Consider the following 20,076-nt stretch of genomic DNA (forward strand, 5'->3'; position numbering starts at 1 on the left):
CTTTTTTGTAATGTCTCATTTCTTAATAAGCATTAGGTAGGACAACAGAATTAAATATATCTTTATATGAAGTGGATCAAACTGAACAGATTTGGCAGTATTCTGCTTGTCACCTGTAAATTCAGCCCATATGGCTCTGAGAATGTATTCTTTAGTTACCTGTGGGGACCAATCCAGGCAGGTGACCACCCTGTGTTTGGACCAGCGCTCATCCGTGAACTGTCTGGTCAGAGACAGTTTTGCTCCAGCCTGCATCTCACTGCAACACAGGGTATTGTTTTATCATTAAAACAGCTGCCTCTATCCTTATCTCCTATGCGAAAAGATAAAGCTGTTGTAAAATGTAGACCATCTTGGCTTCTTACCCCTCCTTGTCCTCAAGGTCACGGCCACTGTAGTCAAAGAAAACATCGACACGTTCGGACAAAGCTCTCTCGATGATGCGTGTGCTGTGGTCAAAGAAGTCCATAAATTCCTCCGAGTGCAGGATCTGCAGCTTCTCCTCCTCGGTAAGCTCATGAGGGGGCACTAAAGACAGAGGGGTTCAAATGGATACATCACTTCCTGTCAAAATATTCAATACAGTCCGTGCAAGACCACCACCAAAGCACAAACACTAACAATATATAACAGCAATGACTTGATTTAGCATATGACAAAAACATAAGACAGAAAATTCTGAGAATTTCTTTAAAGTCAGACAGTTGGACACTTCATCACATAGCGACCAATAAAACCATCCTGACTATTGTCAGCTGTTAAACTACACACCAATACCAAACCTCAACTTTATCTCCAAGGTATTAGAAAAGATTGTACCTCTAAGCTTATATCTGTGTAGGAATCACATACAATACATCTTTCAGTCAGACTTCAGGCCATCTAAGTACTGAAACAGTGTTGGTTAAAGCAGTAAATGACCTACTACTGGCCTCTGATCAAGGTTGTGTATGCTTGCATGTGTTGCTTCGTATCTTGATACCACAGATCACAATATTCTTCTAGAATAGTTTTTTTTTCATTGGAGTTAAATGAATAGCCTAAAGGTGTTCAGTGGGGGTGAGGTCAGGGCTCTGTGCAGGACACTTGAGTTCTTCCATTCCAACCTTGGCAAACCATGTCTTAATAGACCTCGCTTTGTGCACAGAGCCATTGTCATGCTGGAATGGGTTTGGGGTCAGCCCTTTAATTCCACTGAAGGAAAATTGTAATGCTACCGCATACAAAGACATTCTAGACAATTGTGTGCTTTAAACTTTGTGGCTACAGTCCAGGGAAGGCCCACATATGCTGATGGTCAGGTGTCCATATACTTTTAGCCGTATAGTGTATTTCAGTATAGCCAGATAATACCAGATTAACAAAGTTATGTAAAGGAATACATAAAGGACGTTTGACAAAAGATGCTGAATAAGTGAGTAATTCTGACAAGACAGAAGTAGAAAGACTAGACATAAGCTTTCTTATTATTTAGTAACCCGTGAATATCTTTTAGAGCCAGTGCAAATTTCAGCTACATTTGTATAGATCTCTAAATTTCAAAGTACACTAACAAAGAAAGACCGATCGAAGTATGTTCTTATTTCGATATATAAAATTTAGTCTCTCTTATTATTCAGCTTCGCACAGTTTCTCTTTAAGTTACATAATATGCAGCATTAAGACCTAAGTGTGATTAATGTCTCGGGTTACACGTTTGAAGCTCACGGAGATGTACTAGGACAACCTCCAGTTACTGCAGAATGCAACAGCCTTAGCAAAATCCTTACTAGAATCGGAAAGTTGATCATATTTCCCCCTATTTTATCCGTGCTACATTGGTTAATAGTTTTGCGGAGTTTTTCCTTGCCAATGTTGCCTATGGCTTGCCAGGTACAGACCAAAATCTAATGTGATGTTTTGTTAAAAGCTCTATAAATAAAATTGAATCGTGTTGATCATGAACCAAGTTAAAATCTGTGCACAAATGTATAAAAATAAAGATAAATACTGTGTCTTCCGATCATTTGACACCTACCTTCTTCTTCTTGTTCCTGCACTGATGTCTCCTTCTTCACCTCGGTCACTGCTTCTGCAGGAGGCAGCTCTTCCTCCTCTTCTTCCTCTGTTGAGGAAATCAAGCCATCATGAGTTATCAGGCCATTAAATCACACAACATTTACAAGAGAACGACCAGAAACGTCACCATAAATTACAGTCCTGTACAACTGGAAAGATAGTACATTTAGCTTTTGTTTATATTTAAAAAAAAAAAAAAAAAAAAGGACTTCCAATACATATTAAAATCAATAGAAAACTGACAATCATGTACCAAACAGTTGATTTTTATGATAACGGGTTGAAAAAAGGATGAAAGATCACGTATAACTGTACTTATTAAACATGTATCGTCATGTGTTCAAATAAAAATCAAGACAAACGCATAATACACTCACCATTTCAGTGAGTCATGTCATAAGGACATTGCTGCTAGTAAACTGGGGAATATGGTTTATGCTGGGATTAAGCTGAATGCTGAACTTGCTATAGTTATTTAGCTATGAAGACAAATAATAATTTTAAATTCACAAGCGCAGAGGCAGGGATACAGTGAAAATGAGACAAAACTGTCAAATATTCACATTTTCACATTGTGTTGGTAAATTACACTCATCAATCAATCAATCAAATCACAAACTTGGGTCTAACACACTGAGAAACATCAACACTGGCCACAACTTTGAGCGATCAGAAAATATTGTATGGTAGGCCTTTCATACGAAACGTGCGCCCCTATTTGAATACACCAAAGCTCCTTTTTGACACTGTTTCCAAGACGTTACTGTGAAAACACTAGCTCAGAAATGGAACAAAGCCTAGACAAATACCTCAGTTAACCACCCTCCCATCACAATGTCACCTCTCCTATAGTTGCTCATCTTTTCATTAGTAACAAGACCATGTTAAAACACAGTCAGGGTCCTTCTTCCCCCACAGCCCCTTAGTTAACGAGGTACACTATTGTACAGGGAGTACACTTGTTTGCACTGTTATCCTCTCGGCTTTCGAATACACGGACAGACACAGTAACACACGCGTACACACAACTCTCACATGCAGAGCAGGAGGGCGGGCAGCAGGTGCCCTAAACCTCTGCCATTGGCCACGCCAGCTGACGGGTGGAGTGCGTGAGGCAGATGGCTCTGTTGGGATTGTGTGCGATAGGGAGGTGGCATAGAGATGGCACTGAGTTTTTTTTCTGCCTGACTGCCCCTTCTCAAGACTCTCTCCGGAACCACAAGCCTGTGCAATTACCAACACAACAGGGGGTCCGACAACTCCTATTCAAACAGCGAGGATGTGCAACAAATACAGCTTGTGGCTCTGACCAGCTGGCAAGCTACACACTACTCAAACAAAAGGTCAAGCTTTTCTCAAACACACAAATGCACATATACATACATTCTAATCATCTGAAACAAGTCCATCGCTTATTGCAAACTTATGGGGGGGAAATGTTAACATATGCTGAATACAGCGAAACTCGAAAGGAAGATAAATTACAGACATACCATTCTGCAGAAATTAGCCAGATTTTGTGAGAGTTATTATAAAGGCTCTGCAGCAGGAGGGAAAGATCGCCCTTTTCTGAGAAAATCAAATTCATAATGTCATCTGTCAGGTCTTCCATTAGGGATGTCTTCATCCCTCTCTTTCAAACAGGGTTTTGAGTGAGGGGAGGAAAGTAGGGGGAGGGAGACCAGGAATGAGGAAAAAAGGGGAGGGGAGGAAGGGGATTGTTCTGATGAGTTTACAGAGTCACGCTGATGACACAAGCCATCTCAATGCACTGGGCCCTTAGTCAGGCAAGGATAGAGCACAGAAGGGTAAAATCTTTCCTTTCAAGGGCCTCAATCAGGCTCAGACGAAAACAGTAATCAGTGTCTTTCGGTCCAGGGCCCAAGCGCATGCCGCAGCCCTTTCTCTGCCAGCCAGGCCCAAGCAATCAACCTGCCAGGCATTAGCAACGTTAAAACAATCTGGAAATAAAAAAGTATAATGCACCTGCCAGCCAAAATGGCCATTTGGAGAAAAGCTAGTGATCCTGGTGACCCCACATGGATAAGAGGGAGAGAAGTGGTACAAAGAAAATGAGAGATTGGGGATAGGAAGGCGGGGGGGAAACAGAACCGTTTAACAGAATTCACCCTGATGGCAGATCCCCTTCCCCATCGACACCTCATCTCAAAGCAACCCAATTATCGCTTTTGTATCATTTAAGGAATAAAAGCCTTTGGGAGGAGCGCAGGGGGAAGGCAGAGGGACGGGGGAGTAATCACCAGCTTTTGTGAATGGACAATATATTAACGCAAACGCACCATGGGTCCAGAGGTTGTTCGAGTACAAGACTAATGCCCTTTGATCTGCAGTGCAGGTGCATGGGGTCTGAGTGAAACACAGACACAGAGAGGACCCTATAAACCTGACTTTCACATTTCTATAAACCAAAAAGGACTGCGCAAACAAACCTCAGCTCTCTGCACTTGGCTTCCTGAATCAGACTTTCAGGATTCTGATTATAGTGGGATGATAAATTGCTCAGGGCTCATGTGGAATGGGTTTTACTATTGAACACCAGCACAAAGAAGTGGGCTGTGAGCACTTCTGGACCATTGTAAGTCACGAAAACACAATTCCTTGCAAATATTCCACTAAAATATTCTCTAAGAAATTTACTTACCCTGGGATGTGAATGATATATTTTGACTTTTACAACACTTTCACAAGAACGTCCAGTATAGAAGGAAAAATACAGTAGATAAAGCATATGGCTATTTATACATGTTCCTCTAACTTTATACAGCTAGTTACACATACAGACATACATACATACATATAAAAATGGTAAATGGCGCACTTATAGCACTTTTATCCAATGCGCTTTACACTGTGTTTCATTCACCCATTCACACACACCAATGGTCGCAGAGCTGCCATACAAGGCGCTAACTTGCCATCAGGAGCAACTTGGGGTGTCTTGTCCAAGGACACTTCGGCATGTGGAGTCACGTGGGCCGGGAATCGAACCGCCAACCCTATGACCAGTGGACAACCCGCTCTACCACCTGAACCACAGCCGCCCCACACACACCGTCCATTTTAAAAGGAACACCTATACACCTGCACTTTCATGCAGTTATCCAATCAGCCAATCATGTGGCAGCAGAGTAATGCAAAAATCATGCAGATAAAGGTCAAGAGCTTCAGTTAATGTTGATGTGACTTCAGTCAAAGTAAATGCACAAAACATCGAACCTTGAGGTGGATGAGCTACAACAGCTGAAGACCACATTGAGTTCCAATCCCGTCAGCCAAGAACAGGAATCTGAGGCTACATGGGCACAGGCTCACCAAAACCAGAAAATGCGTATTCTGTCGAGTTTGTTCCCGTGATAGACTCAGCTTCGTGTTCTTGGCTGACAGGAGTGGAACCCAATGTGGTCTTCAGCTGTTGTAGCCAGTGCACCTCAAGGTTCGATGTTTTGTGCATGCTGAGCTGTTGTTCTGCTCACCATAGTTGTAAACAGTGGTTGTTTGAGTTACTATATACTTCCTCTGACCTCTCTTATCAACAAGGTGTTTCCACCCACATAAGTGTCTGTCACTCAATGTTTTTTGCACCATTTTGTATAAACTCAAGAGACTTTGTGGGAAAATCTCAGAAGATCAGCAGTTTCTGAAATACTCAAACCAGTCCCTCTGGTACCAACAACCATGCCACAGTCAAAGTCACTGAGACACATTTTTCTTCATTCTCATGTCTGATGTGAACATTAATGGAAGCTCTTTTCAAAAGTTTATATAACCTGTTTAAAAAAAAAAAGAAAGAAAAACAATCAAAAACCTTTTTAAGGGACAAAATAATAATAAAAAAAAACGTACAATAACCTAGTTGCATAAACGTGTACATCCCTAAACTAATACTCTGTTGAAGCACCTTTTGATTTTATTACACCATTCCTTTGTTGATATGGGTGCATGCTTTGGGTCACTGTCGTGCTGAAAAGTGGTATTTCTTTTCATCTTCAGCTTACTAGCAGATATCTGAATGTTTTGCACTAAAAACCGACTGGTATTTGCAGATATTCATGATTCCCATTACCTTGATAAAAGCCTGGCTGAAGAAAATCAGCTGTAAAACCTAATGCTGCCAACACCATGGGTATGGTGTTCTTATGGTGAACTGATTTTTTGCACCAAATATATCTTTTGGAATTATAGAATCAATATACCTTTTTGGAATTGTTCTCATCAGATCATAACATTTTACCACGTTTTTGTTCTGAGAAAGGGCTTCCATCTAGCCACCCTACCCCATAACCCAGACATTTGAAGACTATGAGACTGGTGTCACATACAGAGAGTAACCAGTACTTGTCAGAAATTCCTGCAGCTCCTTTAAACGTTGCCGTTGTTCTCTTGGCAGCCTCCCTGGTCAGTTTTTACTCCTGTATGCTCCTAAGGCCATACAGACTTCATATAAATCCATAATGAACTTTTTCACACTATCTGTTGTTACCCAGATGAGGATGGGTTCCCTTCTGAGTCGGGTTCCTCTCAAGGTTTCTTCCTCTTAAAACATCTTAGGGAGTTTTTCCTTGCCACCGTCGCCACTCAGTGGCTTGCTCAGTTGGGATAAATTCGCACCTTTAATATCTGTATACCATGTTGATATTTCTGTAAAGCTGCTTTGAGACAATGTCTATTGTAAAAAGCGCTATACAAATAAAATTGAATTGAATTGAATTGAATTGAGTTTTTGTCTTGTCCTTTTATAAATTTTGGTGGGACGTCCTGTTCTTGGTAATCATCACTTTGATACCCCATTTTCTCCACTTCATGATGCTCCATGGTACATCTAATGTTTTGGAAATTCTTATATACCCCTCTCCTGGTCCACATCTTTTGACAAGTGAGATACCATACAGGCTTTATAAGCTATTTGCGGATCATGGCTTCAACAGTCAGATGAAACCAAGACGATGTAAATAAAATCCTAAAGAAACAGCTGGTCTTTATTTGGGGTTAATCAGAATAATTTCATTGATGACAGCTCTATGATAGTTACTTTTGAACATGAGATCGAATGTGATTGGTTCATTCTCAACACAGCCATATCCCCAATTATAAAAGAGTATGCACACTTATCCAACCAGGTTATTGTAACTTTTTTATTTATTCCTAAAATGTTTGATTATTTTTCCATTTCACTTTTATGTTGTAATTTCACATTGAGGGTGGAAGAAGTTCTGACATGATTTATCTTAGTTTCTTTTCTTTTTTTTTTTACTTCACAAAAACCTGCCATTTTAACAGGGGTGTGTAGAAAACCTGTCCTTCAAAACTTTCATTTTCTATATTACATATAAACAAAAAAAGAAAAACCCTGAAATCCATCAAAACGGCTACCTACAACATCTATACAAGAATGTGTGCTTGAATTAGGTTCCCATCCTAGCGTACTTAAAGAGTGAATACATAAAACTTTCATGCGTGTTTCACATGCTGACAAAAAGATTGGCACTTATTAGTCATGGTTTCTTATGTACCTAGATATTATGCGCTGAAGGGTGCATCCCACACATTATTCTTTTTTTTTCATGATTGATTAAATACATGTCTTTAAGGAGGATAATGTGCATGTAAATGATAAATTCCAGCTCAGACAATAAGTTTAATTTGGAAAAGCAGGCAGTTTAGTGGTTGGCAGTGGAGTGCTGGGTTAAGGGTGCCTGAGTTTTAAGAGAGGCCCTCGATAAAAGAGGCCTCTCACATGCCCTGGTGATTAAAATAAGAGTAGTACTCTGTAGAGAGAGCATGATTAAAACAATCACCTTTAATTAAAGTTCACATTCACAAAGAAAACGTTTCACAACCTCAAACGGTTCTGAAGCCTTCTGAAACATACAATTGGACTGTGTGATCACATGACACTTAGCAGCTACTGTCTGGAGAAACCTGATTTGGAGTGACATTCACTGGACAACTGGCTGCTTTATGTGTCATAGGCATTTGATACTCAAAAAAAAGCCATGAAAATGGGATTTCCATTTGGACTAATGTATTTCCTTAGGAAAACTGTATTCCATGAAAAGAATATCCTTACAGATACTGCCATTTAAAAAAAAAATCTGTGCCTCTTAGAAGGCCTGTTTCCCATAACTCAACAATAGGTTGTTCTCAAAAAGGACAGAAGTACAGTCAGATCTCATGCAGACCGAGAATTTATAAAAAGGACACCGAGTACGACCTGAATGCCGCAAATCAAGAGCCTTAATCAGCACATGTGTCAACCTAAGCTACAAGCAGCCGAGTCTGTGCATGCAGCGCAGCAGATTCTGTGTCCTCTGCTTCTGAGGTGTACCACCCGCTGACCTTCAGAGAGCAGACCTTCACTACCTCTACAGCCCAAGACAAATCACTCAATCAGCCAGAGAGAAAGATGGAGGGAGAAGAGAGAGAAAGCCATCTCTCTGAGTGGCAGGGACAAGAGGCGTGAAAGCCTCTCAATGTCACCCAACGCGTTTAGTTACGTGCCTGCACGGGAAAGCAAGAGAGTTGATGAAATGATTACATAGCGCAGGAGGAAAAGATGGAAGCAGAGGTGGAGGGGGATTTTGGTGTGGTGTTGTCTGCAGATATTGGCACTGTTAAACACACTTTTACGATGCCATGGAAAGACTCCATACACTTTAACAAGGGGAGAGGGGGAAGAGAATATAAAAAGGAGGGGAAAAAGAGGTCGAAGAGACCTGGAGAAAATATACGAACAACAATCATTGGTAGTCCTTTGACCTTACTATACTCACTCTCTCTCTTTCTTCCTCTCTCTCCCTCCCTCTCTTTATTTCTCTCCCTCTCCCTCCTTCTCACTCTCTCTCATTCTCTCATTCTCTCTTTCTTCCTCTCTCTCATTCTCTCTCCCTCCCTCTCTCTATTTCTCTCCCTCTCCCACTCTCTCCTTCTCTTTCTTCCTCTCTCTCTCATTCTCTCTCCCTCCCTCTCTCTATTTCTCTCCCTCCCATTCTCTCTCCTTCTCACTCTCTCTCATTCTCTTTCTTCCTCTCTCTCATTCTCTCTCCCTCCCTCTCACTATTTCTCTCCCTCTCCCACTCTCTCTCTCCTTCTTACTCTCTCTCATTCTCTTTCTCTCTCTCCCCTTCTCACTCTCTCTCATTCTCTCTTTCTTCCTCTCTCATTCTCTCGCTCTCATTCTCTCCCCTCTCTTTCTCTCTCTATTTCTCTCCCTCGCCAAACTCTCTCTCTCCTTCTCCTTCTCACTCTCTTTCTCTCTTTTGTTTTCTCCCTCTCTCTCTCTCCTTCTTCCTCTTTCTTGCTTTTTCTCTCTCCCTCTTTCTTGCTTTCTCTCTCCCCCTCTCTCTCGCTCTCATTCTCCCTCTCCCGCTCTCTCTCCCACTCTCCTTCTCACTCTCTCTCACCCTTTCTCTCTCATGCTTTGTCTCGCTTTCCTTCTCCCTTTCATTCTCTATTTCTCTCCCTCGCCAAACTCTCTCTCTCCTTCTCCTTCTCACTCTCTTTCTCTCTCTTTTGTTTTCTCCCTCTCTCTCTCTCCTTCTTCCTCTTTCTTGCTTTTTCTCTCTCTCCCTCTTTCTTGCTTTCTCTCTCCCCCTCTCTCTCGCTCTCATTCTCCCTCTCCCGCTCTCTCTCACCCTTTCTCTCTCATGCTTTGTCTCGCTTTCCTTCTCCCTTTCATTCTCTATTTCTCTCCCTCTTTCTCTCTCTCTACTTCTCCCTCTTTCTTGCTTTTTCTCTTGCTCTCTCTCTCTCTCCATCTCACTCTCTCCCCCTCTCTCCTTCTCACTCTTTCTTTCCTTCTCTCTTTCTCTCATTCTCTCTCCCTCTCACTCTTTTGCTCTCTTTCTCTCTATTTCTCCCCCTCTCCATCTTTCTCTCTTGCTCTCTCCTTCTCCCTCTTTCTTGCTTTCTCTCTTGCTCTCTCTCTCCTTCTAACTCTCTCATTCTCTCTGCCTCTCTCCCTTGCTCTTTCTTTCTCTCCCTCTTTCTTTGACTTTCTCGCTCTTTCGCTCTCTCACTTTCTCTCATTCTCTCTGCCTCTCGCTCTTTCTTTCTCTCTCTCTCTTTCGCGCTCTTGTTCTCTCTCCCCTTCTCACTCTCTCTCCCTCTCTTTCGCGCTCTCTCTCTCATTCTGTCTCTTTCTCTCGCTCTCTCTCTCTCCTTCTCACTCTCTCTCCCTCACGGTCTCTTTTTCTCGCTCTCTCTCTCCTTCTCACTCTTTCTCTCTTTCACTTTCTCTCACACTCTCTCTTGCTCGGTCTCTCTCCTTCTCACTCTTTCTCTCTCTTTCTCTTCCTCTCTCTTTCGCTCTCTCTCTCCTTCTCACTCTTTCTCTCTTTCACTTTCTCTCACACTCTCTCTTGCTCTGTCTCTCTCCTTCTCACTCTCTCTCTCCTTCTCACTCTTTCTCTTCCTCTCTCTTTCGCTCTCTCTCCTTCTCACTCTCTCTTTCACTTTCTCTCACACTCTCTCTTGCTCTGACTCTCTCATTCTCACTCTCTCACTTTTTTCTCTCCCTCTCTCCTTCTCACTCTCTCTTTCTCTCTCACTCTCTCTTGCTGTCTCTCTCATTCTCACTCTTTCTCTCTCACTCTGTCCTCTTTCTCTCTCACTTTCTCACTCTTTCTCTCTCTCACTCTCTCTCTGTCTCTCTCTCACTATTTCTCTCACTCTTTCTCTCTCCTTCTCACTCTTTCTCTCTTTCACTTTCTCTCACACTCTCTCTTGCTCTGTCTCTCTCCTTCTCACTCTCTCTCTCCTTCTCACTCTTTCTCTTCCTCTCTCTTTCGCTCTATCTCTCCTTCTCACTCTCTCTTTCACTTTCTCTCACACTCTCTCTTGCTCTGACTCTCTCATTCTCACTCTCTCGCTCTCTCACTTTTTTCTCTCCCTCTCTCCTTCTCACTCTCTTTCTCTCTCACTCTCTCTTGCTGTCTCTCTCATTCTCACTCTTTCTCTCTCTCACTGTCTCTTTCTCTCTCACTCTTTCTCTCTCACTCTCTCTCTTTCTCCCTCACTTTCTCGCTATTTCTCTCACTCTTTCTCTCTCTCTCACTCCCTCTCTTTCTTTCTCTTTCTCTCCCCGTCTCTCTTTCACTTTCTCTCACACTCTCTCTTGCTCTGTCTCTCTCATTCTCACTCTCTCTCTCGCGCTCTCTCACTTTTTTCTCTCCCTCTCTCTTTCGCTCTCTCCTTCTCACTCTCTTTTTCTCACTCTCTCTTCCTCTCTCTTTTGCTCTCTCCTTCTCACGCTTTCACTTTCTCTCACACTCTCTCTTGCTCTGTCTCTCTCATTCTCACTCTCTCTCTCTTTTTTCTCTCCCTCTCGCTCTCTCTCCTTCTCACTCTCTTTCTCTCTCACTCTCTCTTGCTGTCTCTCTCATTCTCACTCTTTCTCTCTCACTCTCTCTCTGTCTCTTTCTCTCTCACTTTCTCGCTCTTTCTCTCACTCTTTCTCTCTTTCTTTCTCTTTCTCTCCCCGTCTCTCTTTCTCACACACAAGAAATATTCATTACATAGTTACACACTCAGTAGACAACGTATGACCCCACAGTTTATTTTAGCGACTTATTATTCAATCCATATAAGATTTCGTGGCATTATTTGTGATTGTTGTGCTTGATTTTTGCGGCAGCTTTTTTCAAACCAAATTTCAATCGCATGAAATTGTTTTGCTCGACCTTTAGCGGTGGTTTGTTGGTAAACGAGACCTTTTAACTGTAGTCATGATCGCTGCACGTGACTCAAAGAGAACTTCAGCTGAACGTGCGTTGTGATGATGTCACATGATGAGTCTTTGCCAGGATCTGCAGAAAAGTTCCAGTAATTTAGAAAAATTGCAAGCTAACCCGAATATTGCAGAGATTTACAAAAATTGCTAAATCCCAGAGGGACCAACCATGCCTGTACACAGCGTAAACAAAAATCAGAAAATCCAAATCCAGCCTGACTGGTGCATCTCTATTTCGGCTAAATCTAAAGACCTTTTAACTTAACTCAAAATGTCTACAGTAGATATTAAATAGACCATAACAAAACCCTGTAACGCAACTGTTAACACACACACACACAGCAATTATTATCCATGCACCTCCACCTTCCTGCATGTGGCAGCTGTGGCTCAGGTGGTAGAGCGGGTTGTCCACTAATCGTAGGGTTAGTGGTTCCACATGCCGAAGTGTCCTTGGGCAAGACACTGAACCCCAAGTTGCTCCCGATGGCAAGTTAGTGCCTTGCATGGCAGCTCGGCGACCATTGGTGTGTGGGTGTGTGTGTGAATGGGTGAAAGACACAGTGTAAAAGCGCTTTGGATAAAAGCGCTATATACCAATTTACCGATGTGCATGACACAAGGAACAACCTAAAGATCATGACGAGCCAGACGCGGAATAGAGCTTTTGTTTTTTTTTAAAGACTTGTGCACAACCCCACATAAAAGCTACAAGCTGCAATTACATCCATATTGACATTCATCAGGTGCTTTAGCAAGCTATGGCACACTTCATCATATCATCCTCCATTCTCCTGCTCTCCTTCTCCCACCCCCTCACTCTTTCTGTATCACTCTCCTTCATGTCATGCCTGTTTTTCCCATCCAAAATGCAAATTGGCCTTGTGTTCAGTAAGACACATAAGGCAAGCATAAAATGTGTGTGTGTGTGTGTGTGTGTGTGCGTGCATGTGCACACGACGCATCAGGGAGTTTAATCTTTCCTTGGCTTCTTATGTTTCTCGAGACTGCAATTTTCCCTTAGCTTTCATCTCCATGCTTGCTCATCTCAGATCATTTCCAAAGAAAGTTCTTTCTCTTTCTCTCTCTCTCTCACACACACACACACACACACACACACACTCACACACAGGCTGGGTGGTACAGTTAAAAAATTTATCACGATATAATGTTTCATATCGTTCGGTATTGACAATTATTGATAAATCTTTATCTTTTTTTAAACAAAGACCAGTAGAAAAAAAAGGTTTGAATTTAACCACTGTATTTTTTTATTTACCCACTATATTAAGGTAAACAACAAATAATTTTAGCTTTAACAGTCAAAAAAAAAAAAGAATTTAAACAAATCTCTTCTCTTATATCTTATATGAAGATTAAATAAATAAATGTTAAAGAAAATCTTAAACTTAATAAATAAAATGTCATAAAATGTGTACAATGTAAAAGTGTCAACTTTAAGGGAGATCAACATCAAATTATAGCGCAGAAAGGATTGTGATCAACCTGTTAGCATAGTTAGCCTAGCCTCGTATAAAACTTCCATTTTATCACTTACTTCCGGAGAACACTGTGCTGAGGTCTGCGTCTGACGAGTCGCGCTCCTGCTCTGAGGAAACTCGCTGTCCTCCCCAGAGCCGACATTTTAACAGAAAACACAAAGCGGCAAAATGTCACATTTCTTCCTCGCCCGCTGTTCAGAGTCACACGCGCTGTACATGTCCGGAGCGCTGCGCATGCGCACTACAAGTCTATCGTAGCCTGTGTTTCCGTACTCGGCCGAGACGGGCGGTTTTTTTGTAAAGCTTCCACACACAGCGGTGTTCTGATGTTGGTCAGACGAAAAGAAACCAAATAAACTGCTACACTGGTGAGCTACATGTCCCTTTTTTTCACAATCTCCTCAGCAGGCTCTGAACTCATTTCCGTGTGTGTTGTGATGTCACGTGGCGATGACACAACCAAACCCCACAGATACGCAACTCGTTATTGGCTGTTTGCTTGTCACTCTTAGCACTCTCCTTTATCAAGGCATATAATAGGCTGTTTATGATCCAGGGACGGCGCACTCTTGGGGGTTGTTCATGCAACCGAATTTCATGTCTGTTTACATTTTATCGAGCGTTATACCGAATATTTTTTCTATCGTTACCGATAAAGGTGTACTGTCCAGCCCTAAGGCAGACACACACACACAGAGGCAGACACAGACAGACAGACAGACAGGTAGACAGTCACAGACAGACAGGCAGACAGACACAGACAGATAGACAGGCAGGCAGACAAACAGACAGACACAGACAGACACAGACAGATAGGCAGGCACAGACAGATAGGCAGGCACAGACAGATAGGCAGGCACAGACAGATAGGCAGGCACAGACAGATAGATAGGCAGGCAGGCAGGCAGGCAGACAGACAGACAAACACAGACAAACAGGCAGACAGAGACAGACAGGCAGACAGACAGACACAGACAAACAGGCAGACAGAGACAGACACAGACAAACAGGCAGACAGAGACAGACAGGCAGACAAACAGGCAGGCAGACAGAGACAGACAGGCAGACAGACAGACACAGACAAATAGGCAGACAGAGACAGACAGGCAGACCGAGACAGACAGGCAGACAGATTCACACACACATACACACATACACACACACACACACACACACACACACACACACACACACACACACACACACTCTCTCTCTCTCTCTCTCTCTCTCTCTCTCTTCATCTGATCAGAGGGTTTTGGGGTCCTGCAGTAAGATCACATCACCACTGACTGGCATGTAATCACAAGTTACCTCTGCAACTACCAGCATGCTGAATTCACCTGAACACAAACTGGGTAGACAAAAGAAGTGTGTGGAAAACATATGGTGCTGATGCTTGCACTTTTCAAAGCAAAACAGGTCATTAGTTGTTTGTTTTTTCAGTTGTAGGTGTGCCCTTGATTATTAAGGTATAGAACACTGGCTGTTTTGATTGTAAAATCAGTATGGAAATTTAAAGGAGATACGCGTAACTGCAAAAAGCAGCTGTTGGTGTTGAAAATCAACAACAACAACAACAAAACATTGGGCAACAACAACATAGCACTAAAGACTGCAGACACGTAGGCAGCAAGGACACATTTGCCACCGAGTGTTTTCATGGTCAGAACTCACCCTCTTTCTGCTCGCTCATGGTGGGGGTCTGAGTCTCCTTGGTGTAAGACACCACCTCTTTGGGAGGGAAGTCCACCTGAGTCACCTTTACAATGCTCAGTTTCGCTGGGCCTCGCCTGAGGGTGGGAACAAACGTGGACAGAGAAACAAACAAACAAAACAGACCGACAAAGTCAAATCAACAAATGAGAAAGCAGCCAGACAAAAATGAGTAAGAGCACAGCGCCAAAGCCAAACATTCACACAACCATCACAAAATGGCACTACTGCCTCACTTGTTCTTTCGGGAAACATCTCTTACGTTTTATCAGCAACACATGGGAATACCGAGAAACACATGTGCGCAAAGGATTACTCGGTCCCTCGACTAAATGAGACTAGAATTAGAAACCAATCAAGCGGCCTATTCGATACAGGATGATCTAGGAAATGATCAACCACAGGACCAAATGGTTCCCTTTGTGCTAATATAACCTATTTAAATTAGTTTGATTAGTAAAAGCAAGCAGAAAAGAGAAGAAGATATAAATAAAAGAGAAAAAGGAGAATGCGGTACCCCAGCTCGGAGTGAAGCAGTAATGTAGAAGGATCAGAGTCCCAGTGGAGAGTCCTGTTAATATCACAGCAACAGCCCAGTGTTATTGCAAGAGAGAATATTTCAAAGAGAATATTATTAGCATGGTTAGAAAAACATTTTCACACCAATTATTAACAGGCACTCTCTACAACATCTCGACCGTCTTTACGGTCATTTAAATAGACCCTTCGACGACACGTAATATTAACTACATCCAAAAACCTTCCTAGTCGGCATGTATTAGAATGAACTACAACAGGTCGCGTATGCATCACAATCTATTTTACCACTGAAAGCAGATCGTACACTTCTCAAAACCAATCTGCATCAATCATGACTAGCAAGGAGGACGTTTGTTCTGTCTCCCAGCATCTGAGGCAACATGTCAAATGGCCAGCTGCGTCACAGACCCGGCCATGACTCACAAGTGAGCAACAGATCTACCTACGAGTGTGTGACAGCGTGTGGCCCAGGAGGATGTACATGAGCCCTTGTGGATGTGTGAGTGTGTATATGTGGTTAGAAAAATGACCTCCATGTGTGTAGGAAGCGGTAGTGTAGCAGAGGGAAATGAGTGGACACGGAGGGCCTCAGGCTGGAAAGGACCCCCCCCCCCCTCCAGGGGTGCGTTCACACGTGTGTGTGTGTGTGTGTGTGTGTGTGTGTGTGAGAAGGGGGTTAGAGTTTCAAAACTTCTGTTTAGAGTCCCAAACTTTAATCAGGGGTTAAAGAGTCCCTCAGGCAGCTCACAATGAATCAGATTGTTACTTGGGCTATTTGTACTGCAACTAAAAATGGCACACAATTCTATTTCTGATCATTCACAGATAAGCATTATTGCTCGGCATCACTGGAAATAGTTTGTCACCCAGAGAAATAGCTTGCTTCACTGGAATTATACTACACTATATGTGAATTGTGAATGCATTTAGTCTTTGGAGCAGGGGTAATGAAAACCTCCTTAAAAAACTACAATACTGTTACTATTATCTCAAGCAACAAATACTTAGTATGTAATGATCCATGAAATTGACAAGAGAAACAGATTAAACTATAAACTTGACCTGACATGTGAAAAACAATGAACAAACATTTAAATCTACACACCAAAGGTTTTTTTTTTTCTCTACATGGCACGATTTCGTTTTGAGAGCAGGTGAAAGCGCAGGACGACGAGGACAAACGTTCTACTTGTTCAAACCTGTACGCTAAACCTCACACAAAGCCTTTAAAAAACATAAACATTTGACTGTGCCTTTGGTGCACAGACAGACTGTCTGTCTGTCGCTCACACAATCCCACAATCATCAACGTCTTCAGCACTATCAATTACAAAAAGAGAGAGAAAGTGAGAAAGAGAGAGGAAGAATGCTGGAGTTGATTATACCTGGGTCCTGTGGTGCCGTCTCCTGAATCCTGGCTACCTGCCTCACTCGGGGTGCCTGCAGATTTGGCCGTGGGAGACAAGGGCCCGGGAACTGAGGGACGATGCAGACAGGCATTTTATTTACACATAAACATGGAGGCATATATGACCTGAATGCTAACATGTTAAAATCAAATACCAAAGGAAACGTTAGATGATATTGTTAAAATAAGATATTGCACCATCAGGGGGCGGGGAATAAATAAATACATTTAAAAAAATCACAATATAGTACATCATAAAAATATTTTTGTGACAATACAACTCAATATTTTAGAACACTCTTAACGTTTAAAGAAATACTTCCAATGTTTTTATGCATTAATTAGTTCATAAAAATTCATAACAAGACAGGGTGAAGTGAAGTGCAATAATATGTTATATTTCAGATGTTTGTGAATACTACAGAAAATTTGTTTTCCATTTACGCTTTTACGCGTAATTGAATTGCGAACGTATCATTCGTAATTATAAATGTGTGTATGTAAAGCATCTGAATGATTTCTAATATGATCATTTATTTATGCACTTCAGTTCACTCTATCTGTTGATATTTTCACATAAAAGCCAAATGTACAGAAGTAGATAGAGTGAAGTGAATAAATGAATGATGTTTCGGAATCAGATTAGAAATAAATATGCTTTACTGCTTAAAATTCATGACGTTATGTTAAACACTGAAAATGGTTACATGTCAGTTTATACTGTAGTTACTAGCAGCAGCTCACCAGCTTTGACTGATGATAAATGGACATCGAACACCGAGCCTTTGCTCTCACAGTGTAGCCTGGAGTACTTCTGCCCCCTAGTGTCTGCTGTGTGAAATCCAGCAATAACCACAGACTAATCACTTTTATGGGATTACTGCTGACAGTTTTTAAGGCACATACCCCCTGCAAAGACTGTTTTTGCTTTGTTTGCAACAATGGATGTTTTAAAAGACACACTAATTTAATAGCTATTTAATAAGATTGCCTGGAAATCTTGAAGTTAGAAGCTTCTGAATTTAGTTGAGGTGAGGTTAAGAAAATAATAATAAAATTTATTTTATAGAGCGCCTTTAAAAGCAGCTTCTCAAAGTGCTGTACACAAAATAAGCAGTACAGAGAATTTTTTTTTTAATTAATAAAAAACAACAACAACAACAACAATAATAATAATAATAATAATAATAATAATAATAATAAAAGTAGACATCAGCAGTCAAATGCAAGTTTAAAAAAGTAAGTCTTAAGTTGAGCTTTAAAAATGCCAAAGGTCTGAGCTTCCCTGAGTTCAAGAGGAAGAGAGGCCCAAAGGGAAAGAGCATAGAGAGAAAAAGCCCAGACACCCATAGATTTTAAGCGGGTTTGTGGAACAGTTAACAGATTACACTGCGAGGAGTGCAGTGTGCGATCTGGGGTGTAAGGGATTAATAAACCAGATAAATAATGAGGAGCCAAGCCATGTAATGCCTTTTATGGCAGCATCATAATTTAAAAATAAGACTTTACTGATCCAAAGAGGAAATTCGACATCATGTTTGTCTGTACAACTCTAGCTAAATCCTAGTTTACTGATTTATCCATGGACATCTCCAGCAATTGCATGCGTTTGTATGGAACATGTACAGGGCTGTGCTCTTCATGCTCAGAGTCACTGAATAAATACAAGGCAAGCTGACGTGAGCCTGATCCGAGTGTGATCATTCCAAAACAGGTTAATGTACTCCGACTGCATGTGCGTAGTTGATTAAAATAGCTGGGTTTAACTGAATTGAGAAAATTGCACGCTGCTGTGTTGATTCGAAAGGGCAGATGTGTTGACACTTAAAATCTTGATCCATTAAACAGCAACTGATTAATGAAATGCCAAAAAAAATTTTCACTCGATACTGTTCACTGGTCAACTCGTGCATCTCACCATGGTTTATTTCGTTTCATTTTCATTCCTTACGTCAGAGCCTGCAGTGAGGTTAAGAGGTCAAGAAAAATAAACTGGAAGGTTTTATATACTATAATGTCTTACATAAAGTAACAAAATACAGTTATGAAAAGAACTAAGAAGGCTTACGAGATCGTGTCCCCTAACTATCTCTGTATGACAATAGGTATTGCCCGTGGCTTTGACGAGGGAAAGGAGGAATGACCAGGCTTTCAATCCAATCCAGCCAAGTAATCCATGTATAAATAACTAGGCCCAAGTGACCAACGAATGCAGAGAACTATGGCTATGGCTGTAAAGAACTGATGAAGTAAGAAGAAAGTGTGAAGCGTCACTGACCTGCATGCACATCTGGTGCAATTCCCATGCTCTGAAGCAGCGCTTCAGTCTCTCTCCTCTTCTTCTCCAGATCAGAGTCATCCTGCACCACAACAGGTTCTTTCAGCTGCTCCGCCTGACAGAGTTACAAAGAAGCATGCTTTAAAAAAAATACTTACTTGTCTCCAAAGAGACTTGAGACTGGTATGGAGGTTCACCTTGAACAGGGTAACAACCCTAATCATTCTGCCAAAGCTATAACAGAGTGGTCCAAAACCACTGTGTTAGTTAGAATGTCCTAGTCATGGCCCAGACCTCACTCAGGATAGGGTATGTATCTGAGGGAAAATGTTATATTGCTGTTCAACGACAGTCTCCATTAGAGCTTGAGCTATTTTTTAAGAAGAATGGGCTAAAATACAAAGATCCAGATGTGCAAAGCTAATGGAGACATACCCCAGAAAACTTGCAGCTGTAACTGCAGCCAAACGTGGTTCTAATACTTATGCAGCCAGAAGTCTTTTTTATTTTAATTAATAAATTCCTTTACATTCATTAATTAGTTGGGTTTTTTTTTTTTTTGGGGGGGGGGGGATAAAAATATACTTCACCTTTGAATGTCAGACATATTGAGGAAATCACATAGTAAAGGCCAATTCCTGGTAATAACATGCCAAAATGTGGATAAATTCAATGGGGGTGAATACTTGTGCAAGGCACTATATATCACAGTTTGGTCAAGGAACATGAAATGAACAATCTTATGCTCAGCTTTACAACTGTTTTATCATTTCACATATAAAGCTAGGGATTCAAACTTATGTGGCATGTTTTGCAATGTGTATTACAT

General features: G+C 41.6%; 1 protein-coding gene across 7 annotated transcripts in view; it reads right to left on the bottom strand.

Annotated features, from left to right (window-relative positions):
* The window catches only part of dync1i2a (dynein, cytoplasmic 1, intermediate chain 2a), a 41,646-nt gene that overhangs the window by 18,061 nt on the left and 3,509 nt on the right, over positions 1-20,076 (bottom strand). For 5 of the 7 annotated variants that reach the window (XM_053627026.1, XM_053627027.1, XM_053627024.1 and 2 more), the window contains exons 3-9: positions 19,248-19,362; positions 16,947-17,037; positions 15,539-15,592; positions 14,983-15,098; positions 2,018-2,104; positions 366-528; positions 160-259 (exon numbers count right to left, since the gene is read on the bottom strand). In XM_053627026.1, coding sequence (XP_053483001.1) covers positions 160-259; positions 366-528; positions 2,018-2,104; positions 14,983-15,098; positions 15,539-15,592; positions 16,947-17,037; positions 19,248-19,362 — 726 coding nt within the window. The remainder of the gene's footprint in view (positions 1-159; positions 260-365; positions 529-2,017; positions 2,105-14,982; positions 15,099-15,538; positions 15,593-16,946; positions 17,038-19,247; positions 19,363-20,076) is intronic. The other 2 variants (XM_053627029.1, XM_053627028.1) reach the window with 1 other exon arrangement.

Source organism: Ictalurus furcatus, chromosome 6, assembly GCF_023375685.1.
Source record: "Ictalurus furcatus strain D&B chromosome 6, Billie_1.0, whole genome shotgun sequence".
Lineage (NCBI taxonomy): Eukaryota > Metazoa > Chordata > Actinopteri > Siluriformes > Ictaluridae > Ictalurus > Ictalurus furcatus.